The sequence below is a fragment of the Vanessa atalanta genome, chromosome 11, assembly GCF_905147765.1.
Source record: "Vanessa atalanta chromosome 11, ilVanAtal1.2, whole genome shotgun sequence".
Lineage (NCBI taxonomy): Eukaryota > Metazoa > Arthropoda > Insecta > Lepidoptera > Nymphalidae > Vanessa > Vanessa atalanta.
Window position 1 is genome coordinate 2,461,049 of NC_061881.1, and position 12,753 is coordinate 2,473,801.

The window sequence follows — 12,753 nt, forward strand, 5'->3', positions numbered from 1 at the left end:
TATATTTTTATAAGTTTACTCGTATTATACATATATCTTTGACGGGAACCTTTTATGTTCATTATAAAAATTGTCATAAAATAATTTAGTAACATACAGCCACACAATCTTCACGAAAGTAACACAAAAATTGGAATTAGAAGTATTTCTTAATAATTGAAAGTTTTAATTATTTCGAGCTTTGTAACAAAATTTATCAAAAAATTTTATATCATATTTTATTTGTACTAAAATCAGCTCACTACAAACCAATCAACACGGGGCCATCGGAAACAAATAAAACTAAGCTGGCTTTTCTTAAGTTTATAATATGTCAATCAAAAATCAATTTGCATTTATTCAACTCACAACTCTTAATTTAACTTAAATTAACTTATATCAACTGTCATAATGAACGAAACTTATCTACAACATATGTATTCGTCTATATATTGCTCAGAATTATATTAATCATTATCATCCTATAGTTATTATCACTACTGTACTGGTTACTCCAGCAATATTGGCTATCTAACTCTAAAGCTAATAATGGTAATGTTTCCACTTATAGCTTATTCCAATGCCAGTAGGAATAAATGTTTAATAAAATAATCACCTTGAATTGACATTGAATTGGCATTAATTGGTCGATATCTTAAATTAAAAACTTTGTCGCTTTGTAGAGCGGCGGAATTGTAATCTTGAATTTTATAATTAAAATTATAGTGGAACAAATATTTATATTTATATTGAATATAAATAAAGATTTATTAATCAGAAATTGTTTATACATATATATAGCAAAGCATATATACATATTCATAATGTAGCAGAGCTATTGGCTAATTCGTCTACTCCTTCTGCCATTGAAATATTGCTTTGTTATAGTCACAAAGCGGCGTTACTATTAAATAAGGATTTAAATGTTCGAGTTAAGGTTTATATTATTCGTGGTTATGTTTATTATTGATTTTGACAATTTCCGAGTCTATAGAGGTCAATGAACCCCGACAGCCGGAGCACCACTTGACGCACACCCACAAGCACTTCGCATTACCCTCCCTGTAACTGCTGTGTCGGTAGTAACGAAATTTGCCTATTTGTATAACAGGTCTTCCTGATCTCGATTCTGTTATAACTATTTCTGAAACATATTATTTTTATTTATAACTTTAATAATGTACTTAAATTGAATATTAAGAATGAAATATTTTTTTTAATTATAAAAGTATATATGTACCATTTTATCTATAAGATCCAGAATATACATATATGAAATCGTTATTAACTAATTTACGTTAATTGCGAAAATAATGAAATGACGAAAGTGATATCGATATCATGATTACGTAGACTAGAATAAATTAAAACTATAATTATATTACGAAGCTATTTTATTTAACTAAGTTAAAGTATTGACAATAATTATCAACATACACACGTATAAATGTATATATGATGAGATTACACTGCTGGCTGTTCCAAGTACATGACATCAATGATTGTGAGGTTTGGTATATGATATGGCCACCAGGTCGCCGCTGACGGTGTTGATGGTGGCTACTGCGGCACGACACAATCCTTTCCTCCATTTCTGACACCTCCATATGGACTTGAAATCCCTTTCTTGATGAATATTATACTTGTAGTCTCCGATCACCAAGAGCGGTTTGCCAGCTCTCGACTTTCCGAATGATACTGTAAAATATAATTACGTTTAAATATTACTTCTATTAAAACCCTTACATAACATTCCTTCTACTATCTGCTAGAAACTATCATAATATATATATCTATATTTCTATTATATCCTACAACTAGATAATTAAGGGTATTTATTTAAGCTTAAACATCGACCTTATATACGTTGTAAATGTGTTGGAGCATATTAATATTGTCATTAGGTATTCCATGGAAGATGAAACCAAGTAATATCCTAAATTTTAATGAAATAATATTTAATATTCCTAATTTTTTTATTTTATTTGCAATTCAAAAAACATTCAATTATAAAAAAATCTTTTAATACTATAAATCCGCAGCGGGCAAAGGATTGACAGTGGTGGGTTTATTTGTAAGAAAACTAAGCAGCCTTATAGGTTACCAAGATCATAGTGGGACAATTATATAAGGCCCCATTTTATCAGAATACAACATGTTTAAAAAAGAAAATATAATGCATTAGTGGAACAAAACAATTTTATTTCAACAAAAAAAGACTTTATGCAGAGATTTGATGTGAAAATTAAAATAAGATAATTTAAAGAGCTTTATTCAATTCACTTGTGTGTGTGTTTATCTTTTATGTTATGAATATTATTTTCAACTGTGATGAACGAGCTGCGACAACCGGCACTCCACTTGACACATCTCCACGTTGACTTTAGCCCTCGGCAATTGTATAAATTATATCGTTGCTTTCCCAGTAGAATAACAGGTCTACCAAAAGCTGACGTCGTAAATACTGGAACTATCATCTCTATATTAATTATACATAATACTCGAACACGATAATTTATAACAAAATTTTGGTGAAACCTTTATTTAATTCATTTTTTACTATAAGTACGCTTTTTGTAGGAATGTATTTAACAATAATGGTAAATTATAAACAAGTTGCTTAATTTTTTTTATAGAATAAAGTAATTTAATTAAATTATTGTGAATCGAAAAGTTTTCACGGTAATAGTTATTATAATAACAGGAAATAAAAAAAATATCATATTAAGAATATAAACTTTGAGTTTATATTCTTAATAAATAAATATATTCTATAAAAAAAGTATAAACAAATACGAGTTCCAGGTAATGTTAAAAGATAAATTAATCAACTGTAAATATATTTAATTTCTCAAGAATACAGAACAGTAAATTAACGACAGACCAAAAACATTTAATTAACGATTAAATTATTAAAATACATAAATCAGAAATTTACAATAATTAAGAGGTAACAAAACAAAGTAAAATCGTAGAATATTAAAGATAATTAACAAGACTATTTCATGAAGTAACAATAAAATTTATTGGAAAAAGCTACAAACGTCAAACGAGCTGACAAGCATTTAGCAGAGCTGCTAAAACATGGAGACGGACTTCCGCTATTAAAACAATTTCAGAAATCAGTAACAGTGACATTCCAGTTTCTAAAGTTAGGACTTCATTCGAACTAATGATTTTGTCCTCTATAATCCAAAAAAGCCATTTCCTCGCCAAACATTGTCCTGATAGTAGCCACTGCAGCGCGACACATCCCTCGCCCTCTATTTTGACATCTCCATACTGATTTGATTTCTTTCTCAATGTGAATGTTGTATTTGTAGTTTGCCTATCATGAGCATTGGTTTCCCAGCTCTTGATTTTATAAATGTTCCTAGATGTTGATATTTAACTTAATAGACAAATAGGACAGGCTTAATGTCTGTTCTATTAGAACTTAATGTTCATTATCAATATTTTTTAACGTGAATCTTATCATTGAAAGCAATTAATAGCATTTTTATGTAAACTTTAGGTACGTTAAATTCTAAAGATAAGTGTACTTAATTACAGGGTGAATTTGAAAATGCTTAATCTTGCAATATTTATATTTTCAATATTGAATTTATTTTTCAATTCGATTATATACGAACATTTATTCACAATTTAAACGAACATTCTTATCTCATGATGGACGAGGACTCATGATTTCTTACGACCGCAATGCCTAGTAGACATAGAATGTAAATAGAAATTCCACACACGTGAAATTCGGAAACTGTGTTGACGATCGTAAGCAGTATAGAATACGAGTACATAGAATAGTAAAAAAATCAATATTACGGAAACCATTGATGTATCTTTAAGGAATTAAAAAAGATTTCCCCATTCACTGCCTTCGTTCACGGTTTATTGCTGTTCAAACAATTGTTCCTGTACATAAGCGCTCCTTAGCAGACCGAGCATTAGCATTATAAGCGATAAAAGTATTTATTTGTGTGTATAGTTCTAAATCACTTTGATATAGTTGTATTACTTTACACGTGAGCTTGACGGAAATGGCTAAATCATGTAAAGCAAGAAATTTAATATGTCAATTGAAAGAATCAGAACCGATGAGAAAAAATACTCTATGTATTTTCTTTATTCGGTGTGAGGAAAATAAACTGAGTAAGTGCAAAATCATAATTTATTAATGTAAAATATTAAAATAAAAAAAATCTTAATATTATTTCAAAAGCTGACCTTTGGCTTTAACACTAAATAATAATTGTTGCAATATCCTTCATTTTCGTAGAATCTTACTGTGTAAACAGGCAGCGCTATGGCCGCATATTCCACTGCTAAGCAAAACCCCCAGCATCCTTTGGCCTCTGCCGGAATGCTGCTGGTTTCCTCAACACACATGCGCACGAGATGAATTAAAATTCCATCAGCGCGACATTACACTACAATTGTTGTTGATTCAAGACAGGTTTATTAACGTCTTATCGCGAAATTTTAAATCATCGAATTTGGAAATGATTAATGAGACTCTATTTTACAATATATTACTTGAAGTCAATCATAATTTAAATGTGATTATGTTTATTTCTCACACAAAGTATTTCCTGTTTATAAGTTCTTACCGATGCTCTACATCCGAAACCCCACTTCACACATACGAAATATCCGTAATTTTCTCTTGAATTACTGTGTTGGTTGAAGCGAAACCCTTGAAAAATTAAAGCGGTTTTCCCTGATTTCGTAGTTGTAAATACGGCGCCTGTAAAAAGAATATTTTTATTTTTTATTTGATATTATCTCATTGTATTACTGAAACGGCTTGCGGTTGCGCCAGAACCTCCGATCGTGTTAGTTTGCCGTCCATCGAATTATGAAGTCAGGGAATAGAGTGCTTCTGTGTATACGTACAAACCTAATATATATATATATATATATATATATTAGGTAGCCCAACCAGTAGCTCGTTCTACCTTTACCAACGTTCGTATATTATAATCGTCGTTATCTTTATTACATTGCAATAAGTTTGAATCTTTTTTGACCTGCTAAAACTAATTCGAATAATTTTACAATTCTGATACGACGAAAACGAGGTCATACATATCAACTATGTGTCTCATAGAGTTTGAATTCAAATATACTGCAAGAATAACAATAATGTATTCCCATTCTCCTCTCAATACAGACTCATGCAATGATTATACAAAAATAAATGTAAAACTATCAGTGAAAGGAGAATATACTCGTAGAACATTGGCCAAATAAATAAACACATCGAACAAATGTTGTGATGTATTCGTTTTACTAGATTTACTTAAAAGTTTAACTTAATGATGGTTTTTTTATTAACAAAATAGGAATGAAACTGCATTTAAATTTCCGTGGTTTTATTTCAATGAGTGTGAATATTTCTTATTTTAATAATTGTCTCATCGATAGTCACGAAGTACGCTCGGCACTGGTTCGGCGTGGCCCATTTCGCACACCGCCAGCTCTTTCTACTTCCTCTCATCGAGTTCAAACTGTATCTGTATCCGTTCAACTCAATTATCGGATTACCTCTACGGGAAGTGAGAAAGAGTAATTGACCTGGAAAAAAATATTACAACTTTATTTATTCGATTAAGTGAAGATATTGACGTTAAGTACAACAACGCTGAAGTATCAATAAATGTTGAGGCTTTAAAAACATTACATATATTTTTATTTAAGCTTTAATGATTGTGTTCATTCTTATACTTAATGATAACATTGTCTACGGTAAAGATCACAGATCTGCATCCCCTGCCGCAGAAACTGCAAACCCAGCGTTTCTTCGCGCCCATACTTTGTCTCTTGTCTAAGCTAAAATGGTACATCCCCATTTGGATCATTTGATTGCCTTTTTTCGACGTTATAAACTGTGGTTTGTCTGAAACAATTACGTCAAGAAATATACCTGATAGATTTACATAACAGGAACCTTTTGGGTTAATAATTCGGAGTAAAATGTAACTCTGTTAACGCAGCTGTTTACTTGAGCCAATACCAATGCACATTCGTTATAATCAAGTTGGGTTGGTATTACGTATCAAATATATTGTCGATGATTAAAATTAAAAACCTTTTCAATAATCTTTAGTTTTATTTTTAGCATGATTGTGATGCATATTACTTTTAACAATTACATTATCGATAGTGGTGATCGTCGCTTTACATCCGTTCGACTTAGAGCAAACCCACCGTTTTTTCGGTCCGTAGCTGTAAGGTTTATGGAGGCTGTATTTAAAACCCCCCATTTGAAGCATCTCATTACCCCGGGAAGATGTTGTAAATTGAGAATCTGTTAACAGATTTTATACTATTTAGTCAAATATATTGACGTTTGGAGATATTTTCTTAACAAATCTGTCAAAATGTCAAAACTATTATTCAAACAATTGAAAGATCGACATTTATTAAGATAAGTTGTATACATTTATAAAAACTTTAAAGATGTTTTTTAAATAAACAAAAATATTGAATTTATATGAAGTAAGAAAAAATAATATTTATTTTTTTATAAACGTCCAACCAACTACAATGAAAATATTTGTAACAAAGTTATCATTAGCCATTATTATGTACATATTTGTACTGCGCTGCTTTTCCCGATGACTACAACGTTTACGTTCAAATTACCTAATAAGAAAAAATAAGTATACAAGTTTTACATTGCATGTCTTTGATTATAATAAAACAGTTAATATATAAACTTCTAGTTTAGTTAAAGATTTATTTATTTGTTGTTGCTGCAAAATATAAAGAACAGTGAACAAGTAGAGATGAATGAAGTGTAAGAGAGTTAGAAAGACTTCAATTTACAGGCAAAGAGCTGATGGATCACTCAATTAACAAGATGCATTAGCTCCCATTATAGCCTGCCATACAACATTTTAACAAATCGATTTGTGTTGAATAAAACGACCGATGTTTAAGCAACGTTTATTCTATATGTATATTAATTCTATATTGAAATAAAATATCGATAAACAATTAAACTCTTAATACTATTCTATTCAATGTATGTGGAAATTGTTCGTCTTTACGATAACGTTATCAATGGTGGTAAGGGACGCCCTGCAACCGGCTCTAGACCACTTGACACACGTCCAGAATACCTTGACTCCCTTGCTCCTGCTGTGCTTGTTGTACCGATACCTTCCGAGTTCTATTACTGGCTTTCCATTTCTTGATATGGCAAATACGGCTTTTACTGAAAATAAATTAATGATTATTATAGATATAGTGGTAGGATTTGATGCAAGAACGCCAGGGTCGTGACTCATCACATAATCTACCGTTCTAGAGAAATAGTTAGTACTTTTGTGTCCCGAGTGAGTGAGCCAGTGTAACTACAGGCACAAGGGATATCTTAGTTCCCAAATTTAGTGGTTCATTATCAATATAAGGAATGTTCAATATTTCTTACTCATATAACACGGTGCATTTACACGACTATCTACCAATGCTATACTATTTTTACATTTCGACAAAAACGTAACTAATACTTTCAAAATACCAAGGGTATTGAGAAAGATCGAAAAAATAAACACAGTAATATAATTTTATTAATAATTATAATATATTAAATGTATTTTATATTAATTAGTTCATTTTAACATCAATAATTTGGCGATGAAAGAGATGTGGAGAAAAAAGAATTCTGATCGGCCATTTTTTTTCAACACACATCTATCGATTTATAAATATTATTTTTATTTTAACTAATCGTTCTATCACTACGAAACCTGTATTTTAAACAGAAACATGTCTCTTAAATATTGGTCTTTAAAAATCATTCATTTTTACAAGATCGGCTTGTTTTAATAGTATTTTTGTTATTTAAGAGTATTGAAAAGTAATTCTAAAACTATTTCTGGACAGAATAAACACAGTCTGAAATTGTATTGCCAACAACTGCCCGAATAATATAATTAGTAACGATTTTTAAAAGTATGTACATTCTATTTTTGAATTTGGTAGACATATAAATTAGTAAAATGCAACGAGGAGTCGTTAAGCTGTTAAGACTTAAAATGAACTAATTATTTTCATTTTCAGTGCGTATGATTATTATTCAGTTTAACAATAACATTGTGAAGGGTTGTGAGAGAAGCTCGGCAGCCATTTCTTGTCTTTGAAGAACACACCCAAAACGCCTTCGGCCCCTTACTTCTGCAGTGCTTGTTGTATCTATAAGTTCCTATTTCTATAACTGGTTTTCCAAAACGGGACGTTTTAAACACTGCCCCTATGAAAATCATACTGAAGTTAATAATTAATTTACATTGAATATATGTTTAAAATCAAAACGAGTGTTGTAATTTTTTGGTGAATATATATTTTGTTACGATAGATTATCCCATTTCTTGATCCCAGGTGTTTAACAACGACGAAAATAAAAAATAAAAAAAATTAAGTCAATGTTCAACATTTCATTTATTTATATATGTACAAATTATTATTTTTGTTTAAAAGTAACATAGACACGCAATATCGTAAGATAATCTCAACAAAACAGCGCAACAATCCTTGCAGACAGATACAACTCCTAGGAAATATATCGCATTCGAACAGAGGAAAAAAATATATTTAAAAAATATAATAAGGTGTAATATCCATTGTTATTATGAACAATTATTTTTAATGTGTATGTTCAGAATTTTCTTTTACTATAAGGTTATCAATAGTTGTAACTGTCGCGCGGCAGTCGTTACTAGTTTTGGAGGAACACACCCACAGCGCCTTCGGTCCCTTACTTCTACAATACTTGTTGTATATTTTCCTATTTTTATAACTGGATTCCCGAAACGAGATGTTGTGAAAACTGCCCCTGTAAAATGCAAACTTAATAATAACCATTAACTTTAAATCATGAGATGATGTAAAAAATTGTCTTTTAAAAATAAAGACAACATTGTGTTCAAACTTATTAACCTTGTAAATCAATGGAATCAAGAAATTAGAAAAATAAAAAATAAGTTCTAATTTAGCTCTAAGATTTTTTGACGTCCATTTGATCTTTTTTATATACATTAGGTGGACAGGCAAATGAATCTGTCTAATTATGTTATAATATGTTGAATTTAAAAACTAAAATATATTTTTTTTATAACAATAATCATAATAATAAAATATTCAATAAAATTTAAAACTTTATTTTTAATAATAATTTTTTTTTGTAGTTAATCAGCTTAGTAAGTAGCACGTAGTATTGTTAATGTTGGTGCTCATTATTTTGTTTTATGATAACGTCATCAATCGTCGTGAGGGTGGCTTTACAGCCTCTGCTACTTCTGGAACACTTCCAGAGACCGCGCGGCCAATCAGGTTTCTTGTACTTATTGTAACGATTCGGTCCGATGATTATAACTGGGTTTCCATACCTCGATGTTGTGAATACAACTTCTGAAATATATATATAATTTATCTTCATAATTAATTTGGTTTACCAGATCATCAAAACCATAAGCTTATCGATAAATTTTAATGAACCATTTATGCAACTATTTAGATATCAAAATGCTGAAGTAAATTGAGAGTAAATCCGTAGACTTTTTAAGTTTAGTTACTCTTTTTAACATTACTAAAAACTAACGTCTTAAGTAAATTGACATTTAGTTTGTAGTAAGAAGGTTTTAATTCGTTTTAGTATATTTTTAGCCTGAAACAGTTTACAGCAGAATCTACCCCTACAACTGATTGAACATTTTATTTAAATAATATAATTTCGATATGGTATTTGAAAATAAATTATTTATTTTAGTTTTAATAATCGCCCACGTCGTTTTGCTCCTTTTTGCTACAAACTCACATAGGCATGTGATTTTTTATTATATATCTTAATTATAGTATCTTTATCATGCGATGAGTGAGACCTTTGTATTTCAGTTTATTGAAGCGGTACCTTCTCAATAAAATTACTGAGTTCCCGAAAAGATACGTTTCTGTATAAAATAAAACACAAAGGCATATCTTGCTTAAAAGGCACCACTGGTTGGTCGCAAAATGAAATCCAAGATTATTTTGCAAATTTATTTATTTATATTTTACTTTTGTACAAACATTATTTATTTTTATTGATATTTTTTTGGCCGTTGCGTTAGTTAATTAGGTTACTTTTTTAATAATTGTAATACAAACACTCTACAAGAACTAAAATAATATTTGTTTCACTTTAAATTACTAACACTTATGGCGATGATGCAATTCTTTTGTGATTTTATTTATTATGAAATAATGCCTTTTTTTAAATCATTTTAATTTTACTTGCCATGAAAAAGTACAAAAAAAGATGGAAAGATGGGAGGGTAGTATCAAAACAATATCTTGTGAGCATTGCTTTTATAAGACTAGTATCCCCATACTAGTATGGGTAACTAACTAGTAGGTATGTCGATATAAAAAAACAAATGTAGCGGAATGATATCTTCGTAACGTGAACTTAAAAGTAATGAATACATGCTTTAAATCGATTCTTCTAGTGAGAATGTTGGTTGTTTTGTTTAATGATGACATCGTCGATGGTCGTGAGTGTGGCGCGACAGCGAAGTCATCTTGGAGCAAACCCACAGACCTTTAGGTCCTTTGCTTCGCCAATATTTGTTATATCGATATTTCCCGTACAATATAACCGGTTTACCATAGCGTGACGTCGAAAACACGGGCTCTGTTGGAAAAGTTAAACTATTTAATTAAACACGTTTATTGTAATCATTCACTTATTATATGTGACAATCGTGTTGATCAGGCGTTGTGGGTGTTGAAACACTTAACAATTCCTGGGCAGGTAGAGTGTTGGCCAGCGTTCACTGCCCGAGCGCATGTCGTCCACTCGCCACCCAGACTCCACATAGCGCCACCGGAAGACACATGTGTTTAGGTTCCTGTTCAAAATGTAGAGGACGCCATACAATGTCGTATAATGACAATTGATGCGACATATAAAAGTCTCTAGTTTCAATACGATAATATATTTTAATAATTTTTGTGTTTTCCTTAGATAACGCTATGTATAAACATATGTCATATTAAAAAAGACGGATGTAATTAGTCTAATACACGCACACACATACACAAATATATGTATCGGAAGTGACATACTATATTTATTGAAATAGAAATAACTTATGAGTATCATAAATCAACCGAGATGAATTATTTACAAAATTAGTCACATTAGTAATCCACTGTTTTTCTAAATAAAATTATACGTGATCAAGGGAAACGTAACTAGACGCAAATGTAGCTTTATAATGTCGTAATTATTCAGGCATATTCCCATTTTACTAGTGGTCATGTCTGTTGTTACTCTTGACAATAACATCGTCGATGGTTGTAAGTGTCGCCCGACAGCCGTTGCAGGCCTTCGTGCAGACCCACGTAGCCTTCGCACCTTTGCATCTCGAGTACTTGTTAAACCGGTAACCGCCCAGCAATATAACTGGTTTGCCGTATCGCGATGTCGTAAACGTAGGTTCTGTAATAGAAACGATTTATTTAACAAATAAGAACATTACAAATTTTAACACCTTTTAACGTCGATAAAGTAACATTAGAATTACCGAATACATTAAAAGAAACTGCAATAAATGCTCGCGCACCGTTTTATTTATTTATTAATAAATTATTAGTTACAAATCGGTTTAAATCATAGTAAAAATAAATACATGGGTATACTATGGGTACAGCTATCCTCCCAATTACAATAAATTTATTGTAATTATTAAAAGGTACAAAAACTAACCACAAAGTCGATATAACTTTCCAAGATGCAGTGTTCACTTACGTAGATTTTTTTTAATTTTATTGTATCTATATAACACTTCTATGTATTTTAATTGGTGAAAAATACAGTACAAGTTACCGATACTTCTGGTTACCATCATTGAATATAACCTTGTAAAATGAGAAATGTGTTTAGTCTTGCTTATTTCAATAAAAATGCTTTGATTTTGTTTTTCTTTCCTAACTTTTTATTTTGTTAACTACAATATACCAAACAACGATACAAACTTAAACATTTCCTAATTTTTATGAAAGACGTTACATTACTAAGTATTAAACAAAACTGCGAAAAAGAACTAGAAATTATTTAAATATCACGAACACGATTTACATTTTATTTCGTCTAAAATTTAAATGATATTTTATTCTTTCTAACTGTAGTTCTACGTGCAGTTAGAAATGATGCTAATTTTTTTTATTTCTAATATGAATGCACACATTGCTATATACATAGCAATTATTGGTGTTTGTAAATATTCCCTTCAAAATAAAACTTATGTATTATGTTGAAAGAATTTTTAGAAGAATATTAGAATTTGATTTTGATAGACATTTTTGATATTGTATTTCAATGAGGATGATCGTAATTTTGTTTGACGACCACGTTGTCAACAGTAACGATGGTAGCTCGGCAACCCGTACTAGACCTCTTCGAACATCTCCAGAGCCCCTTGCCTCCTCTACTTGACTGTTCGAGCTTGTTATACCGGTAGGGTCCTATTATTATGACCGGCTTGCCGTATCGAGATACTCCAAATTTTGCTTCTGTAACAACGGAAAGCTTTTAATATTAAAATTATCTCGAAGTTGATGTTTCGTGAGTCAATATTATGATTATCTTAAGTAACTAATGCCAATATATCCTGGTACCCTGCGTAACTGTCATAGCAAAGGGAAAGTATAATTATTGGTTATTTTTCTGGCATTTGTATAAGCTATACTATGTATTCTTTACCAAAATATATTAAACGAAAAATACTA

General features: G+C 30.5%; 1 protein-coding gene across 12 annotated transcripts in view; it reads right to left on the reverse strand.

Moving 5' to 3' along the window:
- LOC125067160 (modifier of mdg4) overlaps window positions 1-12,753 on the reverse strand; it is a 335,555-nt gene that overhangs the window by 242,939 nt on the left and 79,863 nt on the right. The window contains exon 6 of one of the 12 annotated variants that reach the window (XM_047675570.1): window positions 12,326-12,537. The exons of the other annotated variants lie outside the window; for them this stretch is intronic. Within the exon in view, the coding sequence (XP_047531526.1) occupies window positions 12,341-12,537 (197 nt within the window). The 3' untranslated portion in view covers window positions 12,326-12,340. Of the gene's footprint in view, window positions 1-12,325; window positions 12,538-12,753 lie in introns of those variants that run through there. 12 annotated transcript variants of the gene reach the window in all.